The 19,686-nt window shown below is 36.9% G+C and overlaps 1 protein-coding gene across 2 annotated transcripts in view; it reads left to right on the top strand.

Moving 5' to 3' along the window:
* The window catches only part of DCTN5-p25 (Dynactin 5, p25 subunit), a 35,175-nt gene extending 17,036 nt beyond the window's left edge, over positions 1-18,139 (top strand). For both annotated transcript variants that reach the window (XM_089103550.1, XM_089103549.1), the window contains exons 3-5: positions 144-331; positions 15,666-15,777; positions 16,271-18,139. In XM_089103550.1, coding sequence (XP_088959676.1) covers positions 144-331; positions 15,666-15,777; positions 16,271-16,507 — 537 coding nt within the window. In that variant the 3' untranslated portion in view covers positions 16,508-18,139. The remainder of the gene's footprint in view (positions 1-143; positions 332-15,665; positions 15,778-16,270) is intronic.
* The last annotated feature ends 1,547 nt before the right edge of the window (positions 18,140-19,686 follow it).

Below are 19,686 nucleotides of genomic sequence, written 5' to 3'. Positions count from 1 at the left end.
CCGTAAAAATGTTTTTCACAGTAGCTTATGGCTTGCTCATTTATGTCAACCACGCTCCAATAAAACGCTCCATCTTTCTAGGTTTGAAATTAGCTGTATCAGTTGTTTTCTTATAAATAGTAATTGAAATGCCCTTTTTTTAGCATACTGGAAACAAAGTCTGCCGACAATCTGTACTGTGTGGCTCTCAGAACATTGTACTCAACGGTAAGAACATTGTTGAAGCTGAAAGTATAATCAGAGGAGACTTGGCTAATATCAGGACCGGGCATTATTGCATAATTAAAAGAAGGGTTGTCCTGAGACCACCATTTAAAAAATTTGCGAAAGGGTAATATATCATCTTTTAACCGGTTTGAATTTTTTTGGGCTGTCTAATGTTGACAACTGCTTTCGAAGTCAATGAAAGATGTAATTTGGCTTTCAAATAATATATCATTATTGTACGATCGCTGCTTTTTTCTTTCTCTAATCGTTTTTATACTCTAAGAGATGATGACTTACTGATAAGCATAAAGTTACCAGTAGTCAGAGTAGCTAAATTATAAATCTACCTCAGAAACAAATGAATGATTTTCCGAAAAGAAACGAAGAAAATTCTGCCTTTTGAGTAAACCTAAGCTTGAAAGAATACTTTCTGAAAATTTAAGGAACAAGCAATTCAAGGTAAGGTAAGATGACAAGATAAAGGGTCGACATTCTCCTAGACATTCCATGAAGTTTAACCTTAATATATTGAGCCTTTTCAGATCCATCCGGGATCAAGCATTCTCCCGTTTCCCAGTAATAAATCCTTTTTTTAAACAATGGGTAAAATGCTTAATTTACAACCCTTGCCTCAAGGATTGTAGAGTCATGTCATCCCTGGAGGCATAGTTACTGGAAATTTGACTATTATGAAAAACGACTATCTTAAAATTTTGTTGGATAAATATCTCCCTCAACATTTCCTGAAAGTTTTGCCTTAATACCCTATCCCTTTGTGGAGACCCAGAATCAAAAATACAAATCTGTCCTTAAAACCAAACCTACATGTAAACAATGGACAAACTACACAACTTACAGTCAATGTTACAGGGGATGTGGGGACCATGTCATCGCTGTAGGCATAGTTGAGGGCCCCACCTACTTGTGCTACTATTTCGACCACAATTCAAGCCCATGGATTTTTCAGTTTGTTTATTAGAAGATGGATTCTATAGAAGTATGGAGTATAGATTATAAGGTAGAAGCATAGATTATATATGGATTATAGATTAGATGTATACAGTGTTTATTAGAAGATGGATATTAAAAAATCGATCAGAAGTATAGAATTTTAATGAGAAGGTGAATATTAAAATAGATTAGAAGCATGAAGTATGGCTTGTCAAGTAGAAAAAATAGAACATAGATAGGTTAGAAGTTTGGAGTGGTTTTTAGAATGTGAATATTAGACAACTGATTAGAAGTAGGAAGTATTGAGCATAAAGTACAGTTATAGATAATACAAAAATTACAGATGAGGAGTATAGAATGTTTATTAGAAGGGAAGTTTAATAAATAGATTAGGAGTATGAAGTACAGATTATAGAAGAGGAGTAAAAATTACAGATAGATTATAAGTATATAATGTTTATTAGAAAATGGATTTAAAAAAATAGACTAGAACTATGAAGTATAGAATAGAATATAATTTATTTGCGCTAAAAGCCCATAGGCAATGGAAAAAATATAAACAAAGAAATTGCACAAATCCTAACCTTATCCTACAGAAGTGTACTCCTATGATTCATCGCGAGACGAAGGAACCGTGCCAAGCTTCTGATACCTATAAAACACTCACCCGTACACACTCTCTCCAACCACTCAAAATCATAATCCCCCCTACCAAACACTTCACGTCTCCAATCACTCAGCTCCTCACGTTCACCCATCAAGTGATAAACGCTCTCGTCTAAACATCCACACATAGGACCAAAATAAGGACCAGCTTTTGACCTTTCCCTCCCGATAAACTTATTTCTTTGGCCCAGTGCCAAACTATCAGCCCTCAGTTCAATTAATAACTTTATTTCATTTTTATTCAAACCCACCTTAAAAAATAAAACTTCACCCCAAATCTCCTTCGACCGACAATAAAGCCCCAGTGAATTCGAAAGCGAACGCTGTAACTGCCATGCCTATATTTCTTGATTCTGTAAAATCCTTTCAACTAATCTACTTACTTGGTCCCCCATATCCCCGAGCCCTAAACCATCCCCGCCGCATATGGCTTAGCCCAGACTGATCTAATAAACTCTTAATTTGGTACGGCCACCCCCTACCTGAACTGCCCTTCAACATTTCTAAATAAGCCGCCTTCATCACCCGCACCACTACACCTTGATCACCTTCTACACCTTCTACGCACCTTCATCACTACAAATTTTTCCCAAAGCCTAACCATGTTAATTAGCCTACGACTTCTTAAAGAAAACAAACCTAAATCACCTCTAAGTACTAAACTATTTGTATTCTTACTTATCCCTAGCCACCTCTTATAATATCCTAATTAAACTGTTTCTAGCCTATCTCCCTTCACATACCCCCAAACCTTAGAACCATAGGCTAGTGCATTACGCCTAAGATTTTAGCCCTGAAAACCTCTTTAATTACTTGGATCTTTTTAATATCTCTAAGCTGACTTCTTAATACCATATTTTAACATGTCTTACCTTTTTTGGTCCTACTTTCTATATGGCTACTAAATAAATTTCCTTTCGCCTTAAACGTAACACCTAAATATGACCATTCCTCCACTAATCTAACCCTTCTACCCTTAAAACTAATTTTAAAATCCTCTTCAAGTCTATCACATTTACGGAATACTAACGCTACGGTTTTATTCACATAAGTTCTAACTTTTTCGTATCCAAATAATCCTCTAAAATATCAAGTAATTTCTGAATGTTCCTTTGTGAATCGGCAACCAAACAATGTCATCTGCGAACAACATCATGCAAATGGAAACAATATTTAAACTCACCATCGGCGCCTCCTTCTTTTCCATAAACGCCACAACAGAATTTATAAATAGGGCGAATAATTTAGGAGACAATGTGCAACCCAGTTTAACACCTTTATATCCTCTAACTACCCTTGAAACTTGTCTACCAGCTCCCACAACTACTCTAGTAAACCTATACATTTAAACTAAAACTAACACAAATGGGATCAGGAGACCTATCTCTAACAAACGTTCCATTAATAAAAACCTCCAATCATTATCGAAAGCTCCTTTACTATTTATAACTGTCGTGTAAAACCTTCCTTTTTAGCGCTGGTATATTTATTAACTAAAGCCGGCAGACTAAATATATGATTAGTCGTCCCAAAGCAATCTCTAAAACCCGCCTGATCCTTATCCAAGTGGGTCCTTACTCCCACTTGGCCATTCTCTATGATTCTTTGGGCTACCTCCAAATTCCTCTCAACTACACTCTCTCCTAGCCATTTAACCACCTTATCCTCGCCAATGTTATCAACCTCATTTTTTTCTTAATGAAATAAGATCTATTACTAACAGAAATATTCCCGTCATTTCTATTTATAGCCCTATCAACCCATATATCTGCTACATTAGGCCAATGGTCAGACCCCACAACTCCCAAAACTCCAAAGTCCCCATATGCCGATCAAAGGCTTACATCAACTAAAATATAATCAATAACACTGGGACTACCAACCCCCCCCCCCCCCAAAAAAAAATCCCCCTTTCTCTATCTTTTCCCACCCTCCCGTTTCAAATTACTAACTTCTCAATTCCACAAAAATCTAAAGGTTTAATTCCCCAATTATTTTTTCTGCGCAACCGGTCCTTACTTGTCCTTTTTCCATACATCTTCAAATCCTCTTGCATGTTTTTATCATTCATACCATCATCCTCTTCCTCAGCCCGCAAAGGATCAATCCACTTCTCCAAAATCTCGATTGTGTATGCATTGAAGTCACCTAAAAATATACACTTGTAATTTTTATACAACCTCTTATACTTAAACGTCTCTGAATACAACATGTCCCACATATCCTCCTGCCAACTAAAGCTACTTGATTCTGAAGGGATATACACCGCACAAATCATAAACTTAACAATTCCTATAATAATCTTCAACCAAATCACATTCTCTGATTGCGATTTTAACCTATTACATGCTCTAAATATATTTTTCCTAATCAACAGTGTAACCACCATAACTTCAATTATTCTTACTTCTCTTTCTTGAAACATGGAAACTATAAAAACCTTTTCTAAATATTGGCACCTTCTGCCATGTCTCAACTAAGCTGATAACATCATAATCATCTAGCCTGAATAAATCATTCATCTTATCATCATTATGACCTTGGATATTCCACTGCAACAACTTAATGCACGTAATACTTTGCAGATGGGCCAGCTCCCGCTATTGACTATTTTTAGCACTGAAATCCCTCAAAATGTCCACCAGAGAAACTTCGATCAACAGAATACTATCTAAGATCCGGGCCCCGGTCACTAAACTGCAACGCACGACGGCCACCCATCCGTCCCCTGTCATCATAACCCCCACGAATACCAACTCTCCTTTTAACTCCCCCACTATTCTGTTTATATATGCTGCACTAGGTTGACTATCCTGGTCATTTGGGCTCACCACCATCTCACAACTTCTTTTCATCGTGGTTTTAGGTGTGATGGTAGAATCTGATTCCTGGGATGATATTGATTCATTTCAACACCACTTCTACTCTCCTCCAAATTCCCTGACTCACGGACTATAGTTCCTTATTTTTTTTTATTTCTTTCACTTCGTAGTTTATATTATCGTACACAAATAAACGATTTCTAAGAAAAAGTCTCACACCCCTCAACTTAACGTTTGACTGACCTTCTTCTTTCGCTTGTATCATAACTGGTATAAGCTTCCCTCGGGCGAGCCGTTCACCAGCTGAATAATCGGGAGCTACAGTAAGGTCATATCTTTGAAAATTCTGAAATGATTTTAGGATTGCGAATTTGATATCTATAGATAGGAATCTGATCACAATAGGTCAGACGCTTTTTCGTGATGGTAAACGAAATGCGTGAATAATATCGTGTTCGATTATACTTAAATGGGGCACCACACGGGTAAAACACGAAATAAGATCTTCTTTTAGATATCTTCCTCTTACAGTCGGAGAACAATTATATAGGAATACATTGCACCTTTTCTGCTCTTTTTCTGTTCTTTCCATTCTTGCTAGGCTAGACGCTAGTTCCTTGCTAGTGTTCTCGATTTGTTTTGCATTAACGCCTACTGCAGAACGTACCTCACTAATTTGACCAGAAAGACTTGTAGCCAGACTTTGGAAATCTTTCAATAAATTATCAACTTTGAGAGAGATGGGATCAATAGATTTAAAAATTTCTTCCACTCTTTCCAACTTCGCCAATATTAATTGCGTTGTCTCTAATTGATAGTAATCTATCTTTCACCATCCTACTCAGCTCCCAGCTTTCACAACTTGATAAGATTGGGCAAGAAGAGCACCGTCAGGTACCCCAAAAGAATACTGGTTGAGTCTACTGAGAGCTTTTATCCATGCCGATTCTCGATTCTCTTTGTCAATAACTTCTTTCCGTTTTGCATCCCTTTTTTTTCTTTTTTTTCACTTCCATAATATGTTTAGGGATAGCCTCCTTACACCCCTGCTCCCTCTGTCCTCTATCAAATAGGGACTGTCTTGTTTCAGCTGTCGCCGGGTAGGATAGTAATCTATCTTTCACCATCCTATCAAGGTCATCATAGACCCTAGCTGATTTCTTCAAATTCTTCAAAGTGTCTCTGTTCTCGTTCAACATTACTTTTTTTCCATGCTAAGTAGTATTTTTCGGTACCTTTTGTTCTCCATCCAACTGTCGCCATTACTTCTTCAATTCCAACTCCTCCTGCGGAGAGCGTTATTGCTCCACCAGCTTAAAGACTGTGCGGTGTCTCTCCAGCCGATAGCCCAATCTCCGTTAACGTAATCTTCAGGGACCTATAAATGGTTGCATAATCGATGGGATTATTTATGAAGGCATCGCCTCTGATTGTCCTAAACAGGAACCCGTATAAGGGCAATAAGCCACATTCCGGTGCAAAACTAAGGTAGTCTTGGAAAGCTTGAACCGGGAAACATTTTTCATCATGCGTCCGGAAAAGAGCAAAGGTATTAGAATTTACCTGCCTCAGGGTTTTCCCAAACGTATGGTTAAAAAACAGACCTCTTTATCCGGGAAGACAAGGATCTCTTTACTTTTAGTTAGAGCTAAATCTGAGGCTCTATCTCCTCGAAAGAACTGTATAATAAAGAAGGCTCTATTTCATAAACATTCTAAGGCACCTGAATAATCACCCTTTGTTTTAAGCAGCACGGGTGAGACCACAGATGTATTGCCAGCATTACCAGTTTCCAAATTTGAAAAGGTATGGCTTGTTTTGGAGTAACTGCATGTTGAGCCTGTTGTGCCCTGATAGCCGCTAAGAGCGTCCTCACTCGTAAGGTTTGGCTGGATTCCCTGAGCCTGATTCCTCTGACCAGGTTTTGGTGCGGCCCACAGCATTGAAAATTGCAGTGATTTGTCCGATAAGGGAAACGACTGTCCTTGTTGCCAGGGTCCTTTTACATCCTCAATCTGATTGACGGGTCGCTAAATTTGGGAACTCAAAACTATGTAAAATAGTTCTTCCCTTTTCTTCTCTCGATATCAAAAAGAAAACAATATTTCTAGGTAAACAGTTTGAAAGCGTTTTATCAAGACCCTTCAAAAAGTGCTCTAAATCCTCCTGCAATCTTGATTTCCGTTTCCCATAGGGTGAGGTCCGGAGCAGATCAACCAATTCTTTTCGCCTGGTTTCCTATCTTATAAGATTATGTTGAGTATGAATCTGCAATCAAAATCGAAGCATTTTAGATTTTGAACAATTTTTATTTATCAAAATCATCATTTTTCATCAAATACAAATACATAATAGACTTGCATGTGCTCTAATATTTTAAAATTTGACTCTTACTGCTACTAGATCACTTATCAGACCTTTATTATTTTTGAGATATCCCTTCTTCGAAGGAAAACCCAAAACCTTCTTATCTCCCTTTTTCCCTAAGGGCAAGAAATCTCTGGCATATGTTTTTATGATGGGCCACCATGGTGCTTCTTTAACAAATGATGTAGAACATGTGGGATCATACAGAATGGGGAGAAAACATCCAGTGGAGACAATTTATGGGTAAAGAAATCAATTCCAACTGCGCCAGGTTGCGGATATGGCGAATAGAAAGGCAATGGAACCCCTTGAAGATCATGCTGAACATTCGATTGCAATACCGTTAAATCAAATGTGTGCCCCCTCCCTTCACCAAAGGCTTTTTGCGCTTTTGACCATGCCCAGCCACTAAGCATACAGTGTTGTTTCTCAGTCGATCTTGAAGGCGCATCTGCAAGATTCAAACTCGAGGGTACATAAATCATATTCAACCATATGTTCAATTTTACAACTGATAGGAACAGTTCCTTCAATATGTTGTTAAGATCCCCAGCAACAACCCCGGACAAGGTCCAGCTATCAACAACCGCTTTGTTATCCACCTTAGCTATCTCCCGGGAATCTCTGACCAGTTCTGAAACAGCTAGGATGGCGTTTAAGACAGCTTTTGCCTCTTTTACATGTATAGGTGAAGTTAAATCAGAAGGTGCAAAGTAATCAGAAAACTCCAGAACTTTATTCTCGGGTGACCTAAACGAGCATGATCATTTGTAGTTGCTCGCATCCGTAAAAATCACCAACTCTTTGTGGGCTGTAATCTTCCAAGGGAAAACCCTTGGTGAAGCTTTTAAACAAGTTCAAGTTCCATTTATTTCCAAACATCCCCAAAATCTTATCTCTTCAATCACATTTTCTGGTATTTTTCCTCCGGGTATCTTTTTTCTTTCCCAGCCTCCCAAACACGAGGAACATGATTTTATAAAAAGACGTGCGTGAGGGAAGGTAGGGGAAGCTTACTACCTTTCCTATAAACCTCTGCAAGTCTTTAACCTTTAAATAAGGTTTACCAAGGAGCTCAATCCTGAAAGTTTCAAATTTCTCCACCTTTCCTCTGGTATTATAAAAGAGCCGCTTTTAAAGACAATAAACACGCCCAAATGTTTCACTTTTGAGGATGAATGTAATTTCGATTTATTTGATATAAGAAATCTTAATTTTCTCGCCAACGATATTACGAATATAAGGTGTCGTTCTCAGAGTGAGAATCGGGGCCAGGTAGAATGTAATGAAACCCGTCATCATAATACTTCCATCCCCATCCCCCCGCTTTCCTGTAAATAAGGGTTGGTATTTCCGAAATTCGCGCATAAACATATGGAGATAACCTAGAGCCAAAAGTCAACACAGTCCAAACAAAATACCAGTCTTCTTCGTCGTCTCGTGTACGCCAGAATGTTTAAATCCAAGGTACGTTCTGCTAGTTGGCCTGACAAAATTGTGGTCATAAGCACTATGTTCATCTACCAAAAAAACTTCACCGTCCACATTTAAATATGGTTGTATATCCAACAATGTGTCTAACGAAAATGGGAGACCTTTTATCCATAAATTCAAAAACGTTTCATCGTGACATAGCCTAGGTTTCTCTGGCTCTATAGTAAGTCCCATTACCAGTTTTGGAGGGTCACAATATCCTACCTTTCCCCATGGCAGCACCGATCCATCACGAATCCGTGTTATAACAGTGTTTTAACAAATCGTGAAACAGGTCCACTGATTTTGAATTAGGAAATTCTGCTGGAACTGGTACAACTGAATCATAGAAATTCCCTCTATAGACACCCTTATACGGAACAAAGTAAGTTTCTAAGTCAACTCCATTAGTGATCCAACCTAAAATTTCTTCTGAATGTGTGAACCCTATCACTTGTGAGACTTCTTTCCAATGCGATATGTGATTCACTAAATTTCCGGCGATAAAACGTCGAGTGTCTAAGATTACATACTCCTTTCTTTGATCCCAATGATCAAAACTCATAAAATGGCTTGCATGAGGGTGGACAGGGGTTTCAACCAGACTCCCTTGTGCATCTGCCCATGTCTCTGGTCCACAATTTGGAATCTAACAATATTTACCTTTCAGACGTTTTACATATAAGCAAAACTACTAATGATTTTAATCTTTCTGAAAGGTCCTCTTCCTCTATGCAGTGGTTCCAAATAAATTTTTGGGCCAATTCCTACCTAGCCATTCTTAAAACCTAATAGTTTCCTCGCCGTAGTCACTTTGTTATTCAAACTTTTACCAATATTACCCTGAGGAAACTTAAGGTGACAGTAACTTGGAATGTTGCATTTTTTTTTTATTTTTTTTGTACAAATGCAGCTGAATGTGAAGTCATTCACATGCTTTTTTTTTTAAGATACGCTTTAAGGCATAGTCCGCCGAAGGGTGCCCGTGATGTCCATGACTCACCCAAATATTGCCATACCCACGCTGGAATTCACGTCTCCAATGGCACCGTGTTTCTGTAGTACGCCTACGCACATCTACACATTTCCATACGTATTTCCGTAACTACAGGGCTCAGTAGGGAAAATGGAACTAAATATAAGAGAATATATGGGGTAAAAAGGAAAAAAAAGATAATGGTAGTAACGAATTAACGAATATAAAAACTGTTTCACTGTTTTAATTGTGCCCATCAAACATTCAAATATACAAGACCAACATAAGACTGGTTTAGAAAGAAACTTTACTCCTCATTTTTTGGCGTGGTTTTTCCCACGAAACAGTCGGCCACCAAATGTGAACCTGAACCACAGTTGTAGCATCTTTTGCCACCTCTATCCCCACGACCCCTCCTGTATCTCTGGGGGGGGGGGTGTTCGAAGATCCATAAGGATTATACGATGGGCATAAGGTGTATTTAGAGGGAATTGTCACTTGAACCTCTTGACACTTGTCAAACGGCTGTTTTTTTGTGTCAAGTTTTAATTTACTCTTAAGCAGTCTCCGCAATTCCCCGAAAGTCGCTTTCTTCGTAGACGTGCCGATCACATTAATTATGCTATGAACTAGCTCATGCTGGGGAAAACTTACATACGGTAAAACTGTTCGTACGCCGCCTGATACTTTTCCCCTTCAGGGTCACCGGTTGAGGTGGCTACAGAGGCGAGGTGTCTCAAGCGAGACATGAATAACGGGCCAGAAAAATCTGACTTCGACTTGGCCAGTTCAAACAATTCACGCCTTGCTCTCTCTACTGGAGATGTCCCTATCTGGGATATTAATTCCTCCTTAATTGATTCTGTAATTTGCCTGATTACTTGTTGGGACGACTGGAAGTAACTTGTTGAGCACGAGGCCTCTCCCTCAAGTGGTTTCGGCACTGTAGTTGATTGGGTACTTTCCCGATTTGGTACCACTATTGGATTTTGAATAACTTGCTCATGTCTTGCATGATTTAATAGTTCTAACAGCAGCTACAAAAATGTTTTCACCGACTGAAGATCGGTAGCTCCGAGTAAGAGGACTAGGGACGATTTTTCTTGCTCGTCAGCCATTCAGTAGATTGTCACAATTCCTCCTCATCGCAAGACTCAAATTTTTTCCCTCGGATTTTTACCTCTGTTGGTTTGAATTCAAGAGACGATTTTCCTTCCTTGAATTTTATTATCGCATCTGAAAAATCTCTGCCATTAAGTCACTTCTTCTCATTCACATCAATTGAAGTCATTTCTGCAAAACAAAACAAAAAGGTGATAACTTGCCCAGATACTTTGGCTAACGCTTAATCTATAGTCAAAACTTTCTTTCCCCCGTGTCTTGACTTCCAGTCATTCCTTCTCATCTTATTTCTTTCTGATTTCCAGTGTGTCCAAATCTCAGATTCATAGGATTTTAACTCTCAATCTGATTAAATTTATCATTTTCTTTTTATTCTTTTTTTTTCAGCTCACTTAGAATAAGAAATCAGGCCAGAAAGAAAACTAGTGTATATTTTTTTCTCTCTCTTATAGCCTCACTTCAAGTACGTGTTCAGTTATTTTATCTATTTTGTTTTTATTACCTTTTGTTTTCCATCACAATATCTTTAACATTATTTTTGATCATTTCCCAGAATTTCAATAGCATCAATGCGATAGACTCACGAAAGATTTATCAACCCCTCCATTCTTAGCAATGGAGAAGGGCTATTAACACATTTCACAAGATTATCACTGTTAAACTTGGATAATCTTTGTCTTTGAGGAAATATGACATAGGTGAATCGACGCGAGGGTGTCTTGACCGTCACCCGGGTAATTTTTCACAATCTTATGCATAACAAGTTTTCTTGTTGGCAACAGCCTTCTGTCAACGTTTTACGCCCCTGGTCTTCCACGAAACCAACGACTAGATTTAATCACACGAGACAAACCCACTTTTTTTCTTCTTTACAATCTGGAAACAAAACATGCCTGAGCGACGATTTTTACCCCTCCACATCAATCATTCATATTCTTCTAGATATCTCCTCGAAACATCTCATTTATTTTTAAATGAGCAATAATCTTTTTTATGTAAGCACATACTTGTGCATCCACATTCTATTTTGCCATCCTAATATTCTGTGACTTGAAAACAATCCGAGGGGAGGGCTTTCTTTCCATTAATTAATTTTTTCTATAAGCACCGAAAACCGCACCACAATGTCAAATATTTTTTTTTTTTCATTAAGAAATGAAACTCGATTTTCAACGCCTGGGAAAGTAAAATCTTGATTTTGTAATAGACCGAAATCTGACCTTCTTTCAGGAAAAACCTGTCAGGTTTCTGATAGTCACCGTCATGTTGATTCTTAGCTTCTTTTGACATTACTTAACTTAGGCATATCAAAACATTAGCTATCTCAATACCCCTCATAATATTTACAAGTTCCTTTTACTTGCCCAAGGTATCAAAATACAAAAAAAAAAAAAATATCATTAACGTTCCCTTTCAAATGGGAGCAAACGCCCTTATCTGCATATCACCAAGGAAAGTGTTTTTCCAATGTAGCTGGCATATGTCGACATTATATATACATACATATATACTCAAAAAACAAGAAAAAACAAAACAGATCTTATTGTCTTGAAACTACCGGGTCTTCCCCTTTGATTGATTTTAAATATATATTTAAAACATAAATCTTGAAAACATCATTCACACAGTTCGCAATTTTTTTTTTTTTTTTTTTTTTTGTATAAGGCGAAAAAACGTAACCATATTTCCAGGGGAAATGCTGTCAGACCGTCAAGGCTATCGTGAGGACAGTCCTAGTAAACTATTTTTTATAGGCATTACGCCTTCGTTTTTATATATATATATATATATATATATATATATATATATATATATATATATATATATATATATATATATATATATATATATATATATATATATATATATATATATATATATATATATATATGTATACGTACACATACCCACACATACATGTATGTACATAACCATATATATACATACATACATATATATACAGTAACACATACATACACGTATATGTGGTTATCAATAATTTCTCAGTAAGACGACTTGTCTCTTGACTGAGAGCCACAGCAGGCTTAGGCCCCTGTTCGGCTACTTTTTTTATTTTTCTTTTTTTGTTCAATTAACGTACCCATCTCATATGGGGATAATATACAAGAAGATTGCCACACAGGCTAACGCATCTTCCAACTAATCCAAGGGATTACAAATGCCTCCCAACTGCCACAAAGGCTAAATATAGGCTTTTTTCCACTACCACAAAGACCAATATAGGCTTTTTTCCAGCTGCCACAAAGGCAAATGAAGACTTCTTTTCAACTGCCACAGAGGCAAATATAGGCTTTTTTACAGCTGCCACCAAGGCAAAATATAGGCTTCTTTCCATAAAATATACAGCTTTCAAAAATTCGCGTATATATTTCAAAACAAAATTGAAAATTTCTTAGCCGCCATAGAAGGCGCTTCTGCCTTCTCATAATTCTTTGTTGCCACTAAGGCTTATTTTTTTCTTAGCTAACTCAGTAAATTCAACTGTCACAAAGACTGATTGTACATAACTCATCGTTTTATGGTTATATTACTTATTATTTAGTATCAACTTGTCCTAACCTGGCAATGTAAGCAAATCCAACGCTGACCGTCAAACCGATGTGTACTCAACCTCTATCAAATAGGGACTGTCTTGTTTCAGCTGTCGCCGGGTAGGCTAGTTCATAATTCTATTTCAGCTTGCCTACTAAAATTGCAAAGGCCCACCTTAGAATGTGCCAGCCATATGCTCCGGCACTAGAGTTATCAAGTAGGTCCTGATTTAGACAAATCAACCCTCAGGACGCAGCGTCCTTCCTGTGAAGATAGCTTCTTGTTTTGATCAGAATGGGTTTCCAACGATATCTGATCTTATTGATCACAGATACAAGGTTACGATAGAAAAGTAAACACAGTTTGCTAATAAAAGAAGCATACTTAAATTAATTCAATCAAGTGTCTTCTTTCCATAAAAGTAAAAAAAATTCAATTTGAATCTTAAAACAAGCATAAATTTTCCTATATAATATATAATCTTAAAACCAACAGAAATTACTATGAATGAAGAAATTAAAGCTCAGGCGAACGTAAAATATTATCAACAATATGGACAAACTAGAAACGACTAGAAAAAGGTGGCTAGGCCATCTTCTTACGGATGAAGGATTATAGATTGCCAAAGATCGTTTATTTTTGCCGCATAAAACATGTCGTCCCCGAATGTGGTGGGAAGAGGTGGGAAGAATTTTTTTTCCGAAATTCGCTGCAGCAGGTGTAATTAAATATCTGATTTGCTCCTAGTGTTTTATAGAGGTTTTAAATGACAGCTGAACCATCCTTTGAAAAAGTCAAAAGAGAAATTTTTAGGGATAACGTCCCCCGGAGGATCATTTCAAATTGATGTGCAATGTTGAATAAAGATGTTCTTTAAGTAATATGTTCTCGGCATTCCAACCTCAAGATAATTGGACCGAGCTCTGTGCCTTTATGTCTGTCTTGTCGGTTGGACAATAGGGGACACAATATGAAAAAGCTCTAGAAGAGGAGGTAAATTTATATACTTGTAGAAAACAGCCATTGACGCTACATCAAACCCCTCACTCACAGACTGGAGAGAGTCTTGGGGAGTGACTGAGCGTGTCCCATAAGCCCTATTCTTCATCTTTTGAATTGCTGCCAACAACGTTTAGGAGCATCGCCATGTTTTAGCCATTCATACACGACTATGGGTCTTGTGCAAGACTTGTAAAGTGGGATGATTCAGCTGAGTGTTAAAAGGGTTTGGCAGTGAAGGGTGATCCCCAGCTTTCTTATGCAGGAGGTTCTCTCCTGATCGTGGTGGGTTTTCCAAGAGATATCTGTGGACAATTGGATTCCAAGGAGACGAAGCTTGTCAACTTTCTCTATAGCTTTATTCTTGAAGATGAAGTTAGGGTGTATTCATAGTACTTTTGTTAGGGAGATTATCAGCTCCTTTGTTTTCGATGTATTAAAACTGACTATCCAGGCCCCGAACCACTTTCCAATTTCTTAAATATCGGTCTGTAGGGACAGGGAGACATGGAGTGGGTCTTCGTGTTTCAGGATGACTAAAGGTGTCGTGGTGTCATTGGTAAAATGATGCAGAGGGCTCGTAAGGTTGTCTCCTATGTCATTTAGGTAAAGAACGAAAAGCATAGGTCCAATAGAATACTCTGGGGTACGCCCACCTTTAGTGGATATTCGAAGAAAGAGAACCCGTCAAGAACAACTCGCAGTGAAGGATTGGAAAGAGAGCTCTCAGTCACTTTTAACAGACGTTCTCTGACCCCATACGTCTGAAGTTTCTTTAATAGGCCACATGCTATACTCTGTTAAAAGCTATAGCAATTGAAGGACATTAACCTAATATTGTATTCTTTTGCTAGAATTTCGATCCACTCCTGTTGTTGGGCCATTAAGCAGTCAAGCGTTGAACGTTTCCAGTGGCATCCAAATTGGCGGTCGCTAATAAGGTCATTTGACTCCAGGTACTTGTAAAGTGTATGATTAGAAACGCTTTTATAAACTTTCTCAATGCAGCAGAGGAGGCTAATATGCCTATATAAGCCCAAGTTCATTGGTTTGAATGAAATTGGCACTTCATTGTATGGGGTAAAGAGTGAAGCTTTGGATTGGTTTTTGTGAAAGAGGACTATATGCAGCTGTCTTGGCCGTAGGCCGATTGGTGCTGCAGTGAGTTGTTTATAGTAGTAATAGTTGTCACCAACCTCAAACCGTCCAAAAAGCCGAAATGGTATTTACGCTTTTCTAATCATAAAATATATTTTGAAGAGTTTTTTTTTAATTATATCAAGCGGTTTCGCAGACCAGCTAAAACCCTTAAAAAACTCGATACAAATTGTGTTGCACTAAATTTAATTCAAGTTATGGAAGAATGCCATAACTAATTTTCATCCACATTTTGTTCTTTTCAAATTAATTCGCTTGAAATTATAATAAACTATGTAGTAAATTAATAATATCAGGGAATTATTATGAAAGTGTTCTGCCCCACTTGTATTTCTATCGGTATTGGTGAATCTGTCGATATTTTATTTCAGGGTTGCTTTTTTCCCTTTACATATTGGAGAGCATACTTTCATTGGGGATGGATCAGTCATCAATGCTGCTTCAGTTGGCTCATACGTACATGTTGGAAAAAACTGTGTTATTGTAAGTCCTATCAAAGTTTCTTCGTTAATTTAAGCGAAATTGAAAAACATTTCATCATGCTAATCTTTAAGTAACGAGCAACCCGTTCGCATAGTAACCGGAACTGTAAGAAAAGGAGTTTCAATATAATGCTGTAATTGAAGCTGTGCTTTCATCTCTCTCTCTCTCTCTCTCTCTCTCTCTCTCTCTCTCTCTCTCTCTCTCTCTCTCTCTCTCTCTCTCTCTCTCTCTCTCTCTCTCTCTCTCTCTCTCTCTCTCTCTCTTTATCTCTTTCTTTCTCTCTCTCTCTCTCTCTCTCTCTCTCTCTCTCTCTCTCTCTCTCTCTCTCTCTCTCTCTCTCTCTCTCTCTCTCTCTCTCTCTCTCTCTCTCTCTTTCTCTCTTTCTCTCTCTCTCTCTGTCTCTCTCTCTTTTATTCACACACTCACGTGTGTGTGTGTGTGTGTATGTATAAAGACGTTTGTGTCTCTTTAATAATATTTCAACTTTTTCTAGGGTCGTCGAAGTGTCCTAAAAGATTGTTGCTTGATTGCTGATGATTCTGTGCTTCCTCCTGAAACCGTAGTTCCTGCCTTTTGCATCTATGCTGGCTCTCCAGCCCGCTGTGTTGGCACTTTACCAGAAGCAACTCAGGATATCATGATGGAATATACCAAATCTTATTACCAACGTTTTATCCCAGATAAAGAAACGCCTGTATCTTCTCTTCGCAGTCCCCGCCTAGCTTCATGATTGGCTCATTAAAGTCGCACTCTTCTTCATTGCACACATTCTAGTTAAAATGACTGATCGCTTTCATTGTTTTGTATTTGGAGTTTTTAAGTCTCAAAGGAGGGCTTCGAATGTTTTCCTGGTGTTTTTAATTTTTCGAAAGGCGGAGAAGTCAATCGCCTTAATATTTTAGTGGTAATGGGCCCTTGTGGCTTGAGCTCTTACTAATTTTGGAGAGTCCTTGTGTATTAACAATAGTATACTTAATCTTTAGAAGAAAAAGCCATTCGTTCCACAGCAATTATATAAAATTGTCAAGGTTTCAGACAGCCAAATATCCCCCCGCCTGAAAATAATCTTTGGTTTTGACAACTTTGGAGTAAAGTCTCTTATATTTCCAATGTAGTCCTCCTGTTCACCGGTTTTTTCCCACTCCCCCTCCCTCCGAGCAATAGTTAATGCGTGCTTCCCAGATCTTAAAGTCACTTGAACGTTATCGTATTCTTTTTCTGAAGAGTAGTTTAATGCCAACTCAGGTTCAGGCTCATTTATTATTCAATCGTCATTTACCTAACATACAAATATCTGTCTGAGAGACAAGCACAGCTAAAAACAACGAAAGAAATGATTAAATAAGGAAATAAATGAATAATCAAACAAAGAAAGACGTGACAAAGAAGAAAGAAAAAATAATAGACATATTATAATAAGTTATAAAAAATAATCAATTATATTATCAAAATAATAGATGATAATTACCTCTAGCTAGACTAGTCGTCATTTGTATAGGTTAACCATCTGTGCAGTAGGGTATTAAACCATTCAGTAGTACTAAACCATTTGAGCAAGATGCCATTTGAGCAATAAACAGTTTAAAAGTTCAAAAGAAGATTACAAATCAGCATTAAATGATAAATTTATGCCACTGCACAGTTTCTTTACTATGAGCTGTGGTTCATTCTTTCTTAAGTTGTCTTTAGGGAGGGGGAGGGGTGATGGGAAACTATTGATAAGACGCCATTAATCTGATAAAAAAAAGGAAAGTGTCTAGAATTTATTGGTGTCTGTTTATGCACTTGAGCATGGAAAATGTTTAGAATGATCTTAGTAAAAATTATTTCTAAAGGCAGCTAGCTAATGCTCACTGCTAAAAATGTTTTTTCATAATTTTCATTTTAGAAAACATTATGAATTTAAAAGTGTAAGAGCAAATCAAGTGCTTTGACAGTGAATACTGTAAAAAAGTACAGAATAAGTTGCTCATATTAGGTCCTAAAAAATATACAAAAATTAGGGATTATTTACTAACATTAGTGGTAAAATTAATTCTTATTACAAGGCAGCATCAACTAACTAATAAAATGAAGGTGCTGTTCATGCCATAGATCTTTCAATACAGATGTTAAGTGATTAAAAACGGGTAGATACCTTCAATTTAGTTTCCATCACCGATTTTGGCACTTCTTAGATACGTTTTTCAAGGTTTGAAGTACATTGTTACCATTTAAATTTTATTTCACTTTTTTCTCTTCCATAATATAAAAAGAAGTGAAATACTTGCTTTAAGGAGCGTAGCCACTTCTTTGCTTGTGTATAGTTTAACCAACAGAATTGTCCTTTTATGTAGTCCCTGCTTACACTGAAAAGTGTTAATCTAAGAAAGCTATTGTTGATTTTTTTTTTTTTTTTTTTTTTTTTTTTTTTTTTTTTTTTTTTAGGGAGGGAAGGGTAGGGGGTCTTGAAGTATTTGCTTGACTATGCTTTATCATTGACGATAATTTTCAATGAGTTTTATGTTATTTTATCCTAAATTTTTGATAAAATTAGGAGTCGTATAGTATTTGATCCTGTTTTTTTTTTTTTTTCTTAATGATCCTGGGTTGAACAGAGATGATTTAAACGAGATTAGAAGTTATGTTTGCGTATTCAAATTTCACATTATGACTCTTTATTTATATTTTTTTTTTTCATATTTGTTTATGTTTGTGTACCTTTAAGGGTTAAAGCTGTGGAACATGGCATTGGATTTTAAAGATAAGAAAAGGAGTTGATGTTTTTTAAGCCACCTCATAATTTGGCCAACATTTTTGGCCCTAGTATAGAAGGATGTCATCAATATGGAGGTTTGCGTTATTTTTTCTTACTATTACGCAAAGAAAAACTTTTCGAATTCAAAACAAAAATTTTTTATTAAAATTCCAGGCGTATAGTTGTTTTTGGCTCGGTTTGAAAACAATTCAGTCTCTGTCTGAAGAGAATTATGTTAAATTGTCAGAATTTCATAGGAAAAGTTTAGAGTGAACTTTCTTATTTTTTGGTGTGTGCCTGATTTGCTAGATATTTAATAAGTCATTACGCTGATGTAATATGCAGTATGGCTTATGCTTGAAATGAAATTGTTTTTTTTTATTTTATTAATTATGAAAAATAATAAACAGGCTTAAGTTGATTTTACACCTTTCCCTGTTTCTTCCTATTATGAAGGCCTCTGAAATAGTGTATATTCAAAGCAGATGTTATAGATGTCTCGGTAAAATCGTCTATATCACTGAAAATGTCTGAAGCTTTAGCTTATTTCTAACACTGAATACCTTTAAAAAAATAAGGCAAAATGCATCAGAGTAAAACAAGTTCAGAGGAAAAATTGTCATTACAATTTCAGAATCCAAAGTATCATTATTAGTTAAGCGTAATTTTTCGTCACCATAACCTCCAAAAGTTTTTCTCTTATGGAGACATAATCTCCATAGTCTCCAAAATCCCTCATATTGCCGGTGGGCTAGGAAATCTGTTTTAGCAATAGGCATAAATTTCTAAACTAGGTAATTACAATTTTATGTTCATGATCTGGATTGTCAATGAAAATTAGTTTTGATAGAGAGTGCAGTTGTATTATGAAGGATTTTCTTCTCTTTTCTAATGATGAAAGAGATGTTAAACTAATGTTAATGGTTGTTGTCAAAGAATTTTAGAACAAATTCCAAGTGAAACTCGCTCTGCCACTCTACAACCTGAAAACTCCCAAAACATGCTTTCAGTTTTAGAAAATATTGGAATTTTTTTACGGTCAGGCTGGATACTAAACACAATAAACTCAACACATCCGTTCTATTTCCTCTCTATCCTGCTCAAAAATAATAAAAATCATCATAACCACCCAAGAGAAAATTTGTTTAGATAGATTATATTCTCAAATAGAA

Source organism: Artemia sp. Qi Xiang Cuo, chromosome 17 (assembly GCF_049724085.1).
Source record: "Artemia sp. Qi Xiang Cuo chromosome 17, ASM4972408v1, whole genome shotgun sequence".
In the NCBI taxonomy this organism is placed as follows: Eukaryota; Metazoa; Arthropoda; class Branchiopoda; order Anostraca; family Artemiidae; genus Artemia; species Artemia sp. Qi Xiang Cuo.
The sequence above is the reverse complement of the archived record's forward strand: the minus strand, read 5'-3'. Positions and strand labels throughout refer to the sequence as shown.